General features: G+C 36.1%; 1 protein-coding gene across 3 annotated transcripts in view; it reads left to right on the top strand.

Annotated features, from left to right (window-relative positions):
- The window catches only part of PTPRR (protein tyrosine phosphatase receptor type R), a 245,859-nt gene that overhangs the window by 187,832 nt on the left and 37,281 nt on the right, over positions 1-20,746 (top strand). For all 3 annotated transcript variants that reach the window (XM_047868277.1, XM_047868278.1, XM_047868279.1), the window contains 2 exons: positions 10,821-11,007; positions 13,842-13,926. In XM_047868277.1, the coding sequence (XP_047724233.1) occupies positions 10,821-11,007; positions 13,842-13,926 (272 nt within the window). The remainder of the gene's footprint in view (positions 1-10,820; positions 11,008-13,841; positions 13,927-20,746) is intronic.

Raw genomic sequence — 20,746 nt, 5'->3', positions numbered from 1 at the left:
GATTTATTATTAACATGCACTCTAACTGCAGTCAGAGTTGAAATTAGTCATTTATTACAGTCTAACTGCAACTTATCAGAATTATCAGTATCAGGTTGCTTTATAGGCTTATTTTGTATTGTGCTATTGAGGTATAAAATCGCTCCTTCATTGCTATTTAAAACTGAAAAAAATATGGTAGCTACACTTATGAGCCGAGCATAATGCGTAGGGCTGTCACATCACTATAGTGTACCCCTGAAACTAATGTAACATTGTGAGTCAACTATACTTCAATTATATATATAAAATTATATACATAATAATTTATATTATGGAATCATATTATATATTATAGAAAAAGTATAACATGTAATATATGTACAAAATACATTTAATGCTAAAAATATTAATGCTAGGTCAACTGCATATGTATTGGTAAAAAAAAAATTTTAACTGGAAAACAGATTTCCTTAAGAATTTCAGAATTCAGTTTTTAAAAAATTGGGCTGCACAACCAAATGTAAGAAAAAAACTGAAGAAGCTGAGAAGTTGCATATTTTTGATGATTTTACATTTTAGCTGAACTCTGTGGATCGTTATAATCGTGTGTGTCATTTCTGGTCTTGAGAGTAAATGAATATATTTAATTTAGTTGTAATGTTCAGTATCAAAAGAGTTCTTTGGTCATTGATTGCTTATAGAGACAAAGTTATTAATTGTATTGTGTTACTTAGGAAATTGTGTGTGTATGTGTGTATATGTCAGCTAAAAGTCAAAGAAAGATTTCTCATTTCAGAAAGAATGATATTTTCACTGAGACTTATTCATTCAGGATCATCTTTTTCTTAACTAATTATATAAACTTGGAAAAACTAAACTTGGGAGTAAAATTAGAGCTACCATCATTTTGTTCTTTTGTTAAAAAGGAAACAGCCTCCTCACTATGAGTGACAGTCAAAACAATACTAAATGCCCAAAAAAGAGTAAAAATTAATCATACTTGGTTATAAGTCAAAGCACTACTTTTTTCCTTTTTGTTAACAAAATCATCACAGCTCTTTAGGATGTTAATGCTAGATTTCATTGATAAATGACTCAACCTAAATATCAACTGTAACATTTACTGTACCTGGATAAGCATGGCTTCACCATTCCAAATTTTCAGACTTCTATCTAACATGATCCCCCCACTTCTCCTATCTCAGAGGATTGGAAAAACCATCAGAGCACAGTAATTACACACAGTATTACTTTCACCAAGTATTTACAATCATTCAGATATGTAGATAACAAAAATTTACTATCCATGTGTTCTGGACTGGATACAGAAAGATGATTAAAGTCTTTGTCCTCAAGGAGTTCACACTTTAGGATAGGTCATTTCTCGTGAATATATTGGAAAAATTGCTAAGGGGTTTCAGAGGAAAAAAATCCCAAGTTTGATTACCATATTTTCAGTGCTCAGACATCATTCTGGTGAAATCTGGAAGAAAACATAGCAGACTAGGAGATTTAGAGTTATGGAAGTTTGTTAGGGAGCTACTGTAAAGGCCTGAACACTAGATAAAGAAGGTCTGAGCTCATTCTATATCAGTGAGCCCCAAGAGTTAGTCTTTATGTTTCTACCACATTCCACATGTTCAGTGGTTTCCCCAAACTCAGAGATTTTGAGTTAGTGTTTAGTACTCCTCAGTCTAAAAATAATCATGGAAATGCACAAACATTTAGATACAAGGCTACTTATTTGCAGTCTTGTCTACAATTGTGAAAAACTGAAAAAAGTTGGTATACAAAAATAAAGGTATTAGTTAAATAACTATGGTACATCCATTCAATGGAATACTATAGAGTGTTTGAAAAGAGTTTTTAAATAGATTTGAAAACATTAAGAGATATTAAGATGATATATTTAGTTTAAAGGCAAGTCATAAAGAAATATGTAGAGTAAAAATCTAGGGGCGCCTGGGTGGCGCAGTCGGTTAAGCGTCCGACTTCAGCCAGGTCGCGATCTCGCACTCCGTGAGTTCGAGCCCCGCGTCAGGCTCTGGGCTGATGGCTCGGAGCCTGGAGCCTGTTTCCGATTCTGTGTCTCCCTCTCTCTCTGCCCCTCCCCCGTTCATGCTCTGTCTCTCTCTGTCCCAAAAATAAATAAAAACGTTAAAAAAAATTTAAAAAAAAATCTAGATTTTTGTCCTATATGCATATAAGGGACTTAAACATACACATAAAATGTTACTAGTAGTCACTGTAGTATTGGTATTATGGAATATTTTTTCTTTGTTTTTGTTATCTATAGCTTTAGGTTTTACACCGTGAATATGCATTAGTTTTGAATAAAAAAAAATGTTATTGATTTTAAGGACATGAGGCAAGGATTTTAAGGGCTCAAGGTATGAAAAATGGTCTCCACTTCGTGGGCCACTGATTTTGCATATGTAACACTGCCACTGACTTTTCGTCACTAACCAACTTTCCCAACATTGCGTTCTTCAAACATTTAGCAATGTGTATGCCAGATAGCTCCCATCCACACAGCCATTTATGCATAGAGTGAAGAAAGAATTACCACGTGATCATTATTAATCATTATAATTATTCATATATCTGGACTATATGCCAGATATTGGCTGGGAAATGTTCATGTATTTTTGCTTCTTTAATTTTTATAAGGTGAATCAACCCTGTGAGTTTTATTATCATCCCCATTTACAGATTAGGTAGTCTGAGGCTGGAAGAGCTTAAGCGAAGTGTTGAACATTGATTTAAACTCACATTCCAAGATCAACGCTCCAAGAAAAATATAACAAGCTCCATTTATGTTTATTTTTTTAATGATTGTTTTGACTTTTTTTTTTAAATAACAGAAAGATGTAAATTTTGCCTTATCCTATCCATGTGTAAAAGGTCGGATATCATTGTATGAAATCAAAAAATTTTATATAATCACTCAAAAGAGAGAGCAGTATTTTACCTAGTGAAGTAGTGCTTTTAAGTAGGAAATCAATCATTTCCCACACCAAAAAATGTTCTCTACATTTTAAGATTTTCTTTTTGCTTTAGAGTGAAATACGTTTGTCATCTTCCTGGCCCTGTGCTTGGTCTCTTTTAACCTTATTACATTTCTTCTCTACAGGATTTCCTTTGGGAAATTTTACTATGGATGGTAACAATATCTATTCATTTATTTCAGCTTTTAGAAATTAGTTACACGGCATTTATGTCACACTTAACTTTCCAGGAGCTTTGAATTTAAGCCACAATTTAGCATTCCTAGCACTCCTCAGCCTCTTTTTTTTTTTTTTTTTTAATTTTACCCTTTCATCTGCCAAGTGATCCAGGAAGGTAGTTAGTACTATATATAGTTTATCTGAGGTAAAGAGATGGAGACAAACAGCAAACCATTCATTAAATACCATTACCTTTGGAACTTAAAAGTGGTAGAATCTGGAGTTTCAAGGAACTGTGGGGACCAGGCAATCCATACACAATAAATGGACTTCATCGCTCTATTTCACCACTGTTTCTTCCTTTGCCATTTCAAATGAGTAAAAACTTCTGTCTTTTTTTCTTCATTTTTATTAAAGGTACCTTAGAAAACTAAATATGTGGACAAATTGAGCAAAATTAAATAAGAAAAATCAAGTTGGAGGTGGAGGGGTTTACGCTCACCTTGGGGATCAAGGCAAGATCGTCAGCTTTGTGATCCTTATAATGGGAATACACAAGGAGGGAGGGAAGGCAGCACTGAAGGTCCTGGACTCGCAACGTTTCAGATCTGGAGAGGACATCAATATTATTTCCAACTTTTCACCATGTAGGATTAGATGTGTGTGGTAATAAAGACAGCTCTGAATGAATTATGTGTATTTTTTTACAGCACAACAACAACAAAAGAATTAAGAAAAGCTCTCAAAGATCAGATCTGTTTGCTTTCACTCTGTACTAAATTCTTATAATCTTTAGATGCATATTTTTCCGTTCTCCTTTCGAATAGTTCAAGATAAGCAGCTACCACCATTTCCCCTTGAAATTTAATTTCTTAATCCAGTAGTTGCAGAAGTACATCTTCCTGGACTACAGGCAAACCGATCGTTTGTTTTGTTCTCTGACTCCCATTTCCATTCCTTATCCGGTACTAAGTGAGGTGCCAGGCTTGAAGGCTCACTGCTGTTGGTGGCGGAGGCATTGCAAAGGGGACAGCATAGACATGGCCTCATGGCCCCAGGGCTAGGAACCGTAGCGCTTCTGCCTAAATCCAGCTTCTAAAATCCAGCATCCAGCCCCAACTACCAAGAAAAGAAATGCTTAATTTTGAGTTATTCTAACTGGCAATTGTAGTGTTCTTAGATTTTTACCTCTATTTTCTTCCCACCTCTTGGTCATTAAGAGCAATGGTACAGACTCAAACTGTTTCAACAGAGCACCGCTTATAAGCTCTTGCTAAAATGGATGTGTGGCCCTGGGCCATAATATTTATACATGTTTTCCTTTTTACTTGATTGTAATTAGCATGCTGTTTATTGCATTCTTTTTACCTTTCCTTAAGAATTTGCTTTTTCCTTCAATTGTTTGCATTGGTATCTTTTGAATTTCCTCCCTCTTATTTATTTTTTTGGCATAAATAATAATTGGTCCTACAGCAGGAGCTTGATAAAGCTTTTTATTATGTTCCCTTTTGTCCAACAGCAATCATGAGGCATAAAAAAAGTCTAAACAGTTTGTCCAGAGTTACATAACAAAGGAGAAGCAAACTTTTCAATAAGAGTTCATGTTCTTAGTTTTCCATATTCCATTTTCATTAAAGGTCCAGGTCTCCTGTTATTTCTGTTGATTGTTTTTCCCTCTAAATCCTTTAGATTTTTTTTTCCCAGTACCTTAATTTGTACTTTCTCTTAACTTCTTACGTTTGTTTTGTTTTTGAAATGTCTTTTTGATTCTATCCTTACTTCTTTTGTTTATGGATACTGGGAAGCAATTTCGTATCTCAGTTCAGTAAAGTGACATTTTCTCCAGCAGATCATTAGTCAGTGATAGCTGGTTCAAAGCCCAATATTCTGTAATTATAAAATCCATTTGTTCTCCAGATCGTTCAGTAAATTGTGTTAAACACATTGATAACCTATTTGGGGGGAAAAATCTAGTTGATTCTCACCATTACCATACCCCAAAATAAATTAGAAATAGATTAAAAGATTAGCTTTTAGTAAAAATTAAGCTTCCAGAAGAATTTTTTGTATTAAAGCAATGCAAGAAACCACACACACACACACAAAGACTGATATGTTTGACTGGATGTAAATATAATTTTTAAAAAATCCTTGGTATTTTAAGGCAACAATAAATCTTATATATTCAACACATATATCTGAGAAATAATTTATTGTAAATCATAGTCATCAATAATAAATACATTAATGCTACAATGTGAACATAAGGAAACATCATGAACAGACACTTCTCAAGGGTAAGGACTGATAAATAAATGAAAAATAATCATATGAAAATATATTTACCCCATCTGTGACCAGAAAAAATAAAAATTAAAGCAATAAGCCACTGCCTTTATTGCCTATGGCATAGCAAAATTTAAACGTCGGTTTAAAAGCTAGTGAAGTTTATGTGACTTTAATTGCCTTTTTAAAATTTCTAGTTTTTATAAATTTTCTACAATGAGTATGTGTCACTTTTATAATGAAAAAATTAACTCTTTAAAATATATATGGATGTGTATTTAATCTCTTCTCTGCAAGCACAATACATGACTAAGAAATGTACAGAGTTTTTAAGTGGATTCTACTGATTTGATTTTCTTATTTCACTGTATTTCGATTAACTTAAATATTGTTTGTTCATTGGAAATAAGAGTTAACAAAGGCAGAGATTTTTCCAAGTTAGTGACATCCTATGGTAATATTTCACAGCCAGGATAGAAGAGAACGATCACGATAAGGGCTGTTTTGTGGAAAAATTCTCTCTGTAAGGTCAACAGCTTGTACAAGATTAATTCCATAATTGAACTTTGAGACATTGTCTGAGGTGTTGAGGTGAAGTGTTATGGAATTGTTTAGGGTTCAGGGGAAATGGATTTGCCATAATAAAGGGAAATTTTAAGATAAATAGGTTATCAAGAAGGATGTATTTCTCTGTAGTGACAAATGTGGAGATACCATCCATTAATTTCACAATGTTAAAGTTAATCTCAGTGTAAACAATTTTTGAATTTTTGCGAAGATCTCTTTTAAGAGATCCATTAGAGAGGCAGAGGTGAGAGTTATATAAGACTTTATTCCATTATTACCCAAAATAATAACCAGGCAACACTTACAAGTGGTTTACTTATACTATCTGGTTAATCCTTATAATATCCCTCTGAAGCAAGTATTCTTAACTATTCATTTCACAGAAGAAGAAGAAATTGACAAGTAACGAGGCTAGGTAGACTGACCAAAGGTCCACCATAAGGACATGGGAGAGGCAGGACTTGAACCCAGACAAATATAACGGTAAAGACAGAATTTGTGCTCTGAATAATATACTACCTCTACATTAGACTTCAGTAGTCTTGACCTTCCGCCCAACAATTGGCCCCCAACTCCATGTGAGGCACCGGCTAGTCTAACATAATCTGCCCACCATTATTTTGCTTTTGGGTAGAAAAGCAGAAAGAGCTTGAGTTTTATATTCTAACTTGGATTGAATCTTTGTTCCACTTTCATGTTCCTAAGTTAGTTATTTCTTCACCTATAAAATAGAGGAAAGTAATAACCTCAGAGAGCTGCCATGGAAATTGAAATACCATATGTGAAAGTGCTTAGAACAGTGCTTGGCAAATCATAGATGTTTAATAAATATTAGTTTCCTTTCTTCCTTCCCTTGCCAGACAAAAGTTGTTCTTCCTTACAAAGTCAGTTTGCATGAAAATGCTTCCATGGCTCTCAATTTATCACAGAATCTTCAGAAAAGTTGCTCACTAGATCAAATGGACCCTATTAGACGTGGAATCTCAGAGGCTTCTAATCACCCTCCCCTCCCAGGCAGGGCATGCTGTGGAAAGCCCTAATAGAAGTTTATATAACCTGATGTTCACAATTCTCTCTTTTCTGGATTTGGGTAGGCTTTTTAATTCTTATTTCTGTGACTCTTGCTTTTCTCTCATTTCTCTTACATGACCCTGCCCCCAATTCCAAAATACACTTTTATACAAATGAACTCTAGCTCAAACTGCTTATATGCCATTTCTCAAAGATGCCTTATCATTTCCTGCTTCCACATTTTTTTTCTTCTGCCGGGCTCTCTCCCTGAAATAACCCTTTACCGAAAATTTATCTATTGAACTTTTACCTTCAAGGCTCAACTCAAATGCCTGTTCCTCATACATCTCTGGCCACTATGAATGGAAGTGATCTCCCTTTCTACTAAATCACTGTAGCACTGCATATCACTTAATGGACAGATGGCAGATACTGTAGTATTTTGGGGCTGAAGACTGACTGAAATGGCATCTGAGGGGCACCTGGGTGGCTCAGTCAGTTAAGTGTCCAACTTTGGCTCAGGTCATGATTTCATGGTTTGTGGGTTCAAGCCCTGCATTGGGCTCTGTGCTGACAGCTCGGAGCCTGGAGCCTGCTTCAGATTCTGTGTCTCCCTCTCTCTCTGCCCCTCCCTGCTCACACTCTGTCTCTCTCTCTCTCTCTCTCTCTCTCTCTCTCTCTCTGTCTCTCAAAAGTAAATAAATATTAAAAACATTTTTAAAATAATAAAAAATAAAATGGAATCCAATTAGCAATCCCTTAAATGGCCTCTCCCAATGCCTTACTAAAAAAAATCTCTGAAGCCAACAAAAGCCAAATTCTCACAAATACACTAAAAACTAATAAACAAGCTATTATCAGAATGAGGAAAGAATTTCTGACAATTTAAAGACCAGAGGAACTGTATTGAGAAATGATAAAAATTGCTTTCCCACTGGGGCACCTGGGTGGCTCCGTTAAGTGCCCAACCTGGGCTCAGGTCATGATCTCACGGTTTGTGAGTTCGAGCCCTGCGTTGGCCTCTGTGCTTACAGCTCAGAGCCTGGAGCCTGTTTCAGATTCTATGTCTCATTCTCTCTCTGCCCCTCCCCGATGTGTGCTCTGTCTCTCTCTGTCTCTCAAAAATGAATAAATGTAAAAAAAAAAATTAAAAAAAACCGCTTTCCCATTAAAAGTAGATTAAAATTCTTGGTCTGAGAGAACCACTCTTTATGCCTTCTCAACTGTTTACCTCCTACTCAAAACACAGGAGCCCTTGGGACACCTGGGTGGCTCAGTTGGTTAAGCGTCCAACTCTTGATTTCAGGGGTTGTGAGATGGAGCCCTGTTTCAAGCTCAGCACAGAGTCTGCTTGGGATTCTCTCTTTCTGTGCCTTCCCCTCTGGTGTTCTCTCTCTCTCTCTCTCTCTCTCTCTCTCACTCTCTCAAAAAACAAAACAAAATGAAACCATACATCACCAACAACAGCCACAAAAATAAAAAATGGTGGGGCCAAACATTCTTCTATCAGCTAGGTGAGATTTTATGGAGTATCCAGAATGCTACCCCCTAATCTCTAACAGGGATTCAAAAAGTTAACCATAATAATAAAAATTAGAAAAGGGTTTTCAAGATCATGCAAAAAAAATTAGCAGGTATGCCAATATTAATTTTTCTCAAGTGGGAGGTTGCAGGAAGGTTAATTGGACGAAGGTGATCAAAAGGTAATAAATTATGTATTGTACATGATGTGATGTACAACATGATGACTATAGCTAACACAGATGTGTGGTATATTTGCAAGTTTTTAAGAGAGTAGACCCTAAGTTTTCATCACAAGAAAAAAAATTTGTTTTCTTTGTGTGTGTGTGTGTGTGTGTGTGTGTGTGTGTGTCCCTAGGAGATAATGAATGTTAACTAAATTTATTGTGGTAATCATTTCACAATATACTTAAATCAAAAAAGATTGCCATGCATTTTAAACTTATATGGTGCTGTATGTAGATTACATCTCAATAAAACTAGAAAAAGTAATCAGATGTGAGGCAAGACATAAAATTAATAGGAAAGTAAATGTTTAATATTGATAAAATTTATAGTAAAGATATAATTATGAATCACTTCAAATAAAACAATGGCTGAAATATATAAAGTAAAAATCATTAAGAATATAAGGAAAAATAACAAACACAAGTGTTGTGGAAGACTCACATACATCTCAGGCTTTGAGAAATCCAGTGGGAAAAAATAGATTGGAATAATATTTTTAATAATATGCAGTAATATAATAAATAAGGTGATATAGATATACATATGTACATAGATAAATTTATAGCTAGCTAGCTAGAGGTAAATAAATAATCAAACTAGTTGCCTCCAAAAGTACCTATGAAATATTCAGAATACTTTATCATAGCGTTTGTCCCCAAGAAAGAATTAAGAAATTCCAAACTTTAGAAGTCCAACCATTCTCTGATTTGTATTACTATAGCTAGAAATTAATAAGGAAAATAAATTTGTAAACACATAAACATCAAGCCAAAGCAAGAATTAAAACTACAATCACAAACCATTTATTTTTTTATAAACCATTTAGAAATCAATAAATAGAACATTACATATCAAATTATAGAATGCCACCAAAGCTACAACCAGAGGCAATTTCATAACAGGAAGAACTTACTCACTTTTGTTTAGTTGGGTTTTGTTGTATGTTCTAATAATTTTCCATTGTTTAAAATTAAGCTGTAGCTACTTGAATATTTCCGGATGTAGTGCTCCATAGTAAATGTGTAAATCACCCTTCAAATGAAATACGCTGGACCTAGTATTTGCTCTTACTGTCTTTGTTCACATTTGTTATGACCTGTTTTTCCCTGTTTTCCATTTCCTTGGAACACCAACCAGTTGGCACCGTATTTGATCACCTGACTCATGCCCGAGGCCCTTTAACTTAATAGATTTTGTGAATAAAATCTCTGATTTTGACCCTCAATCTTGCACAGGTTATTTTATAGTTACTTCTTGTTTCCAAGCAGCTAATGTTACTGGTAAGAGGCACTCACACCTTCTATTGAGGGCACAAGGGGCCCTTATAATTTGGCAAAGCCCCACCTCACCTCTCAACAAGAAGAGGGAAATTACAGAGGGAAGATAAATGTAATTCAGAATAAGAATCTGTGATCTGTATGGCCCTTATGAGTTTATCACAGAATTAAATACATATACACACATATATACATGCATGCATGCATACATAGATGGAGGCTACAGATGCTATTATTTGGGGATTCACTCAGACGTTATAAAAAGTACATATATTTTAAAACTTTTAAATTCTACCTCAATAGTAATACTGTGAACTAAAATTGATTTTTCCCATTCTGAGCTTCCTATGTCCAGTAAGATCATGTGTCAAAAATATTAGATGGCTATATGATTTCTATACTGAGCTCTCAGACATACAAAAAATAAAATTGTTTTGTGTTATACATAATTTCTCAATTCAAAAGTGATGTTTACTTTTCCTAAATTTTTCACTTAATATTACTAGCCATTTTATTATTTTTGTGTCAAATATACCTATTAATGAATTATAGTGTGTTTTCTCAATTCAGATTTATTTCCAACAACAAAACTTTCAGTTTCCTGTAAAGAAACTCTGGATAGTTGCTATAGTCCACTATGGTACCATAAGAGGAAAAGACATTTGGTCCTTATTTCTGTAAAACTTCTCGCTGAATTGTGTGTATGCACAGAAAGACGAATTTGTGTGATCAAAATGATTCACGTGGTGTCTAAACCTATTAACATTCTTCCCCAATGTAGACGAGGGTCCAACGTATCTCTTACATTGGACATGAGTAGCTTGGGGAATGTTGAACCTTTTGTGGCTATCCCAACCCCACGGGAGAAGGTAGCAATGGAGTATCTGCAGTCAGCCAGCCGAATCCTCACAAGGTCACAGCTGAGGGACGTCGTGGCAAGTTCACATTTACTCCAAAGTGAATTCATGGTGAGCCAGCTGTTTATTATTCACTCCTCAGTAGGTATTTTGATAAACTAGACCCTAGAGGCACCTACTAAAATGGCACTGTCCTCCACTCAAGTAAACAAACAGTTACAGTTTAAAAGGTTAAGTACAAGGTTTTAGAGCCACCCTACATCTCATCAAGTACTGATAAATGTTCAAACTAGCATGTGATTACTAAATTGAGGCAGAGTATGTAGGAGCTGGCCAGGCAGAGAAGTATCAAGAAGGAACTAGGCAGAGAAGAGGCATTTCAGGAAGAAGGAACAGTTTACTGTCACTGTTTGGGGAATTAAGTTGTTCGATTTAGCTGATGCATTGAAATCAAGGTGGAAAGTGGCAAAGCTTGAGCCTCAGAGTTATAAAAGAAACCTGAGTCTTGATACATATTTAAAAGTTTGAACTTTATCTTAAGTTTGTAAAAGATCACTCTATCTGCAGTGGAGTGAACATTAGAAAGGGGTATGTTGGAAGCTCTAGAGTGATCCTGTGGACTGGGCATGGTGGTCTAAACTAAGATAGTAGGAGTGAAAATGTGGGAAACCTATAGGAATCTGCAAGAAGGGGGCCGAATTGGATGAGGCGGCCAAAATAAGGGAAGAAGTCAGAAATGATACCTCAGTTTGTGACATGAGGAACAGGCCGCATACAGTGACCTTAAATGAAATAAGGAACATGGGGGAAGACCAAATGTGGGCTAAAGAGGATTGGGAGTTTTAGCCAAAAGTGATGGCAACCCATCAGTGTAGCTGGTGATAACTCGATTCATGAAAACACATTTCCGACCCAGAGAGCATGGAGACAGATTAGACCTTCTTAGTTCTAATTACTGCCCAAGGGAATTATGCATTTTATAGCTCACTTTAATCTTAAATCAGTTGTACATCGTAAGCCAAAGTCTGTTGATTTTAATAAATTGATCATCCCAAGTTCTGTTCAGATATTTGCAGTCACTCTAATGATGAAATACCCAGCAATGGGCTAGATCTGCTGTTAGCCTCTTCAACTACTGTTAAGCATCCAAAGTAAAACATGAACATGCAGTTTTTAAAATTAGACTTTGTAGTGTGTCATCTTTTCATATATGAAGAAGATGAGACCTAGTGAGATGCAAGAACAAGTCAATGATCATACAGCTAATCAAAAGTACATCTAGTATTCTTTTCTGGAACCATAGATAGCTCTTTGTTCTTTGAGATAAGCCCTTAAAGGAAAAATGACAAGGAGTACCAAAAAGAAAGATAATGCTGGAAGATGATAAATTGTCAGTGTGTGTCAGAAAACAGGAAGAAGCAGAGGAGAAACAAACATATCATAGCTTTGCTAAAACAGACTGACCTGTTTGAAATTACCAAACATGAATATGTGCTTTCTGTTGAACATCCAACAATTTTGCTTATTTTGGTCACTTGGAACTGAGAAGTTATAACATTTAGTTGGAACAAAGAGTAGGAATGAATGTTATAAATATCTAAAATAGTGCACATTTAGGAAATGATATTTAAAAAGTAAACTACTTCTCTCTGTAGACCACATCTCAAATTTATAAGATAGTCAGGCTTTCCTCAAATTTTCAGATTGACTGAAAACTGGGACAATTTGAATTAATTTATGGATAACTTCTTCCATGTAAATGAATATTAGGCTGTTGAGTTATATTTTCCACTGCAGAAACTTTAAGTAACAAAAATAGTATTTCACGTGATCTAAAGATGAAAGTTCTCTTATTTCACGTTATCGTTTAAGCAATGTTTTGCAAAAATTTAATTAGAGATCATACTATGTTGTGTAATCAAATCCTTAAATGATTTTTTTGACCCTTTTGAAAACTTTGGCTTATTTCTTTCTTTGTCCCAGTCAGCTACAGATGCTCACCTTTTAGATCTAATTCATTTCCACGGAGCCATTTCTACTCTAATTGTTCCCTCTCCAAGCATTTGAGGCACATGACATATATTCTGACTGAGTAAAACTATTTATATTCTTGTTAAGTGGGAGAAAACAGTGTCTGGGTGACCTTCACTAAAAATACTACATTGACAACACAAATGGAACTGTACAATTATCAACCATTCCTTAATACAAAAAAGCATCCTATGATCATCTCCTGAATCAACAAAAAAGCCCTTTGTATTTACCATTTGGGGAGGGAGGTTTTAATAATCCTAAAAGAGTTACACAATGTTAGTTTTTTTTTTTTGTCAACGTTTATTTATTTTGGGGACAGAGAGAGACAGAGCATGAATGGGGGAGGGGCAGAGAGAGAGGGAGACACAGAATCAGAAACAGGCTCCAGGCTCCGAGCCATCAGCCCAGAGCCTGACACAGGGCTCGAACTCCCGGACCGCGAGATCGTGACCTGGCTGAAGTCGGACGCTTAACCGACTGCGCCACCCAGGCGCCCCTAGAGTTACACAATGTTAAAAGAGAATCCATTGTAGTGAAATTTTTGGCACTGAACTTATATAAAGATTTAAAGAAATTTGAATACATTGTCAATTTTCAGCTGTGTGTGTACATATTTCTAGCAATTATGTCCAAATAGAAGTTTAAAAATCTAATCAAAGTTGTATATGTTTCTTTGATAACCATATATAAAATAATACTTTCTAAGACAGAGAGGTGTTTCTTAGAGTCAGCTTGACAGGGTGCAGCTAATATGTTTATAAAAGGAAGGGTGTTGGTCAACCAGAGGTGGTAGTCTGTTGTTTTATAAATGACTTTGAAGTTCAGTAGGGCTCTGGATCAGATGGCCCCCTGGGAAGATTTTCTTTGTGGCAGCATTAGATACACTAATTTGATATCATTTATTTTTGCAGGAAATTCCAATGAACTTTGTGGATCCCAAAGAAATTGACATTCCACGTCATGGAACTAAAAATCGCTATAAGACCATTTTGCCAAGTAAGTTTCTTGATTTAAGTAGTTTGCATTATAAAGCACAAGCCTTCCCCATTAACCTCCACCTCATCGATTCCCATCCTCACAACTTCTCTGTATACACAAAAGTTGGAGTTATAAATACACATCAAGACTAATAACCATTAAAGTAGTTTGAGGTTAATAACTTTATCCTGTATTACTTTTATTACAGTGGTCAGCTCACAATTCCAATAGACACATGGTTCTAAACTTTTATTGTGTTGCACATTATGGTCAGTTGGTTTTCATCAAGAGTATCAAAAAATTCAATGGGCAAATAGTCTTTTCAACAAATGGTGTTGAGACAACCAACATTCACATGCAAAAAAAAAAAATGAAATTGGACCCTGCCTCACACTATATGCAAAAATTAATTCAAAATGGATCAGACCTGAAGGTAAGAGCTAAGATTATAAAGCTCTTAGTATAAAGCAGATGTAAATCTTCATGACCTTGAATTAGTCAGTGATTTCTTAGATGTGATGCCAAAAGTACAAGCAACAAAAGAAAAAATAAATTGAACTTTATGAAATTAAAAAGTTTTGTGCTTCAGAGGTCAAAGGATACCATCAAGAAGATAGAAAGATGACTCACAGAATGGGAAAAAAAATTGCAAATTATATATCTAATAAGGGACTTCTGTCTAGAATATATAAAGAACTCTTAGCACTCAATTATAAAAAGACAATTCAATTTGAAAATGGGCATAGGACTTGAATAGACATTTCTCCATAGAATATACACAAATGATTGGCAGGCATTTGAAAAGATGCTCAACATCATTAGCCATAAGGTAAATCAAAACCACAATGAGATAACACTTCACATCCACATGATTAAAATAAAAATGATAGACTATAGAAACTGTTAGCAAGGATGTAAAAAAACTGGAACCTTCACACATTGCTGATAAGGATGGAAAATGGTACAGTTACTTAAGAAACAGTTCAGTAGTTCCTCAAAAGGCAAAGCCTAGAGTTACTATATGACTCAGACATTCTACTCCTAGTAATATAACCAAGAAAAATGAAAACATTTCATTGTCAATCACTAGACAAATAGCTAGTTGGAATTTTGGCAAAATCCAAAAACATCTCAAAGTAATAGTTCTGGAAAGATGGAGCCACAAAGACTTTTAAAAAGTATTGATATTGAAAAGCTATACACAAATGTTTGTAACAGCATTATTTATAAGAGCCCCAGGGGCGCCAGGGTGGCTCAGTCAGTTAAGCATCCGTCTCTCAATTTTGGCTTGGGTTGTGATCTCACGGTTTGTGAGATGGAGCCTCGCATCAGACTCTGTGCTGACAGCGTGGGGCTGCTTGGGATTCTCTCTCTCCCTCTCTCTGTGCCCCTCCCCTGTGCGTGCACTCTCTCTCTCTCTCAAAATAAACAAGTAAGCATTTAATAAAATATATATATAATAGCCCCAAATGTGGAAACAACCAAAATATCCATCAACTGATGAATATATAGAGTGTAGAATGTCCACACAATGGAATATTACCCAGCAATAAAAACAAATGAGGTGCTGATGCATGCTACAACATGCATGAACCTTGGAAACATTATGCTACGTGAAAGAAGCCATCACAAAATCCCTCAGATTATGTAATTCCACTTATATGACGTGTCCGGATTGGCAAATCTATAAAGACAGAAACTGTGTTAGTGGTTGCCTGGTGCTGGGAGGCATGGGAAATAACTGCTAAATAACTAAAGGGAATGGGGTTTATTTGGAGATGAGGAAAATGTTACAAAATCAATTGTGGTAACAGTTGTACACTCTGTGAATTAAAAAAAAAAAAAACTCTGTGATGGCACACTTTAAGTGAGTTCATCGTATGGTATATGAATTCCATCTGAATAAAGCTGTTACCGAAAAATTTCATTGTGCATAACAATCACCTAGAATCCTTATAAAAATTTAGAGTCCTGTGCCCCACCCGGGGCATTCTGTTTAAGTAGGTCTGCTGTTGGGCCCAAGAATCTGTGCTTCTAAGCAAACATCCAGGTGATTCTGGTACAGATGATACCAGGACCACACTTTGAGAAACACTGTTTAGACTATGTTTGTTTTTTTTTTAATGTTTATTAATTTTTGACAGAGACAGACAGGTGTGAGTGGGGGAGAGGAAGAGAGAGAAAGAGACACAGAATCTGAAGCAGGCTTCAGGCTCTGAGCTGTCACCACAGAGCCCGATGTGGGGCTTGAACCCACGGACCATGAGATCATGACCTGAGCTGAAGTCAGATGCCCAACCAACTGAGCTATCCAGGCGCCCCTAGACTATGTTAAAACTGAATTTAACTCCATGAAATTTATATCAAGCAATGAGCCAGCTGCCAGGAACCAGTAAGAAATAAGGAATGGCTTATAAGATCAAGGAGGTCATGGACTAGAGAGGAGAGATATGTAAATGAGTAATTATGTTCAATATAATAAAAGCCAGAATTGGGATCTGGCCCAAGTGGTGTAGGAATATAGAGAAGACTGACTAATTCTGCTTACAGTGGCAAAAATGCTTTGGAGAGGATGTTACATTGTCAATCACTAGACAACAGATAGTTGGGTTTTGGCAAAATCTATAAACATCTCAAAACGATAACTCTGGAAAGATGGAGCCACAAAGACTTTTAAAAAGTATGGATATTGGGGCACCTGGGTGACTCAGTCAATTAAGTGTCTGACTTCGGCTTAGGTCGTGATCTCATGGTTTGTGAGTTCAAGCCCCACATCCGGCTCTGTGCTGACAGCTCAGAGCCTGAAGCCTGCTTTGGTTTCTGTGTCTCCCTCTCTCTCTGCCCCTCTCCGGCTCATGCTCTGTCTCTCTCACTCTCAAAAGTAAATAAATAAACATTAAAAAAAAAAAAAGTATGGATATTGAAGGTGCCTGGGTGGCTCAGTTGGTTAAGCATGCAACTTCAGTTCAGGTCATGATCTCACAGTTCATGAGTTTGAGCCCCACATCGGGCTCTCTGCTGTCAGTGCAGAACCTACTTTGGATCCTCTGTCTCCCTCTCTCTGCCCCTCCCCCACTCTCACTCTCCCTCCTTCCCAAAAATAAACAAACATTAAAAAATAATTTTAAAAAGTATGAATATTGAATAGTAGAGTCTTCATAATCAAGCCCATTAATTCACTCGTAAAACATCAAATTCTCCATATTTATGGTAAAAGAATTACTGTTAATGGTATCTTTGGGCTTCCCCCTCTGGTGGAGTTGAAAACACCCCACTATAACATATTTTTACCTGGTCCATGTAGTATAGTCCTGTTGAAAGATATTTTATAACTACAGCTGGCTAAAGGGGATGAAAGTGCTGTGAGTTAAAAATAGTGCTTCTCTCTTTCTCTGTCTCTGTCTCTGTCTCTCTCTCTCAAGATTTTTCATCTGAAATTTACCAAACATAAATAATTAGGGCATATACATCCATCGCAGTTTTACCTAACCATCTAATGTCAGATGGATTTGGAAATTATTGGGATTATTTAAAGTTCAGCCTTCTCTATTTCCTGCCCAGATGATATCAGACATAGCCCTTCATAGTCCTGTGTCAGCTTTTCCATTCCCAGAACTGGGTGGATCACTTGAACCAGGGCACCTGTGCTGACAACTGATGTTGCAAATAATGAATTTTCTGTTGAAAATGTCTGAAAGCCTCACCCACTCCCTGTTGCACAAAATATAATTTAGTAAATACAGTTTGGGCATGCCATACCATTAGTTGAAAATAATCAGAAAAGACTGGAGTTTATATGGAAAGCTGTTTTTTTATGGTTTATTTTGGACTGTAGTATGGGATAAATTTGTAATATTTTAAGTATTATAATTTTGTATTGTTTTAACTTATAACAAACCCAAGTTTAAAAGCATCCAGCTTGTACATATTAGTGAGGCTGTATAATTTGGAGTATGGTTTACAGCAGAAATATGGGTGGCTCAGAACCAATTAAATAATAGCTGTTTCTCTGATGATGATGTCAGCCTGGCTCAGAACACTCTACATGGTAGATTAAAGTGAGAAGGTCAAGTTTATATCACATTATTTTGCAACATAAGCAAATATTAATGATGAAAATATATCTATGTCCTAAATCACAAAAGCAATGGGAAAAAAAAATCATACATCAATATGAAGTTATTTGCACAATGAAGTATAATAACAAATTTCATGTATATTTATTCCATGCAAACAATTTATTTATACAAATATAAAATACATAGATAAAATTAAAGAACTCTATTAATTAAACCTAATTACTCTGGCCATCATTTCATATTTAAAAATTTAAAGTCTGGTAATATTTCCTACTTATGTTTCCTGTTCTATTAAGTGCCCAGAACAGAGTACACATGCAAATAAGTGAGCCACTCATTAGACAACAAATTGTATGGCTAAAACAAAATACTGCAGTTAGACTTGACTCCCTATCATGGCAAGAGCACTCATAGTTTACACAGATGACTTAGTCTTTCTGTTCCACCTAACCTTTCCTCATCCCTTAAAGATAGTGATAATAATATCACTCCATAGGGCCGTGTAGAGAATTAAGTAATAATATGTGAAAAAGGAAGTTCCAACCAATAGAAAGCCCTCAGGTAATGTTAGTTTCTCCTTTCTCCCTACCTAACTGAAGATGAATTCATCACTAACCCCAGAACCAATTCCAGAAAATAGGAACACTAAGTAGACAAAGGCAAGTTTATAGTTTCAAAAGCAGACTCTTTAAGGGTCCTGTTTTCTCTCATAATTTTCACATGGATCTTAAAAAGTGAGTTTCCATGTAATCACCATCTTGCACTGCAGAGATCATCATTGTCCACCAAAACTCTGTACAGTGATGGAAATGTTCTATATCTCCAGTGTGATGGCCATTAGCTACACGTGGCAATCGAGCACTTGAAGTATAGCCAGTGCACCTGAGGAACTGATTTTTTTTAATTTTATTGTATTTTAATAACTTAAATTTAGCTCCATGTGGCTAGTGGCACCATTTTGGACACTGCGGGCCTGAAGTCTTCTCTTTCTCCTGCAACAAAGTGGAGGTGACTCCCACTCACCTTGAAGGCGTGGCCAAGTCCCTGCCTTTCCTCCCATTTCCCAGTTGTCTTGAATTTATCTAGAAAAACTATATTATCCTACTCATTTCTGTCTTTGCCCAGGGATACACTAACAGTGTGCACCCTTCCCTCATCTGATAGCTTCTCCTCTTGACTCCAAACCTCAAACGCATTTCTTCCTGGAGAAGAAATCTCCAGCACAGGATAACCTTTCATAAAATCTGATAGGATAGGATGCAGTCAGAATATCAGGATCCAGGTACCATTTCGTCTGTTAAATGGAAGGCTTAAATTGCCAGAGATATTTTAAAGAGGACAAAATGGGGAAATGTCATGTGTTCTCTACATGAAATCTATGTGGTCAATATTTTGTTGAGAGGAAAAAAAAACAGGAAGGAGGACAGGAGAAAGAGAAGGAATAAGAGAGGAAGAGAGGGAGGGAGGGGAAAAAGGGGAAGAAAGCAAGAGGAGAGAAGGAAGAAAATAAAAGCAGAAAAACAAAAGAGAGGGAAGACAAGTTGCTCAATGTTGGAATTGTTATTGCTACCACCCGGAGGTATCATAAGTGGCATGCTAAATATTTAGCGTATAATCTAGAAGCATCTATTCTGAAAAAAGTTATCAGAGTGAATTTGACATACATATATATCATATATATATATATGTATGACATGTATATATGACAAATATACATATATATATTTAAAATACACATGTACACTTAAAATGCATAAAGTGAATAAAATTATAACAGTGATGATGACAATGATAAAGTTTTAGATATTTTTTAACCCTCAGCTTTTTTTATTAGTCCAGTCTAACATTAAAAAGGCTTTGGTTAGGGGCACCTGGGTGGCTCGGTCGGTTAAGCGTCTGACTTCGGCTCAGGTCATGATCTCACGGTCCGTGAGTTCGAGCCCCACGTCGGGCTCTGTGCTGACAGCTCAGAGCCTGGACCCTGTTTCGGATTCTGTGTCTCCCTCTCTTTCTGCCCCTCCCCTGTTCATGCTCTGTCTCTCTCTGTCTCAAAACTAAATAAACGTTAAAAAAAAAAAGGCTTTGGTTAGAGGGGTGCCTGGGTGGCTCAGTTGGTTAAGCGTTCAACTTTGGCTCAGGTCATGATCTCAGTTTGGTTCATGAGTTCAAGCCCCGTGTCAGGCTCTGTGCTGACAGCTCAGAGCCTGGAGCCTGTTTCGATTCTGTGTCTCTCTCTCTCTCTGTTCCTCCCCAGCTTGTGCTCTGTCTCTCTCTCTCTCTCTCTCTCTCTCTCTCTCTCAAAAATAACTAAACATTAAAAAAAAGGGGGGGGCAGTCTTTGGTTAGAAAACTAATTTTCCTCTCAGTCACATGCTTCATTCTTGTTTAAAAAAAAAGGTATTTGGAAACCTCTAAATACTTGGAAATCTTATAAATTATCAATTTCCAAAATAAACTTAATTTAGCTAGACAAGGAACCTGCATCTAAGCGGTTTATAGGGCTGAGTTCCCAATAAATCATATACTTGGTAGGCTTTATAAAAACTGAAGGAAGTGGGCCTCTTTTCAAGTCTCAGTGGTTTAGAGCTCTTGTGGAAACTTCTAAGAATCAGTGAATACTGAAAAGGAATGAAAGTTTTCCTGTCCCCTTCACTAAGGAAGAAAAAAAGTATCTAGAAAGTCAACAGCAGTGTCTCAACTTTAATAGAAATGAATTGTGATATTAAACACTCTATGAGCCACATACCAGATAGAAATCA

Source organism: Prionailurus viverrinus, chromosome B4, assembly GCF_022837055.1.
Source record: "Prionailurus viverrinus isolate Anna chromosome B4, UM_Priviv_1.0, whole genome shotgun sequence".
Taxonomy (NCBI): Eukaryota; Metazoa; Chordata; class Mammalia; order Carnivora; family Felidae; genus Prionailurus; species Prionailurus viverrinus.
Note: the sequence above shows the minus strand (reverse complement) of the source record. Positions and strands in the feature narration are given on the sequence as shown.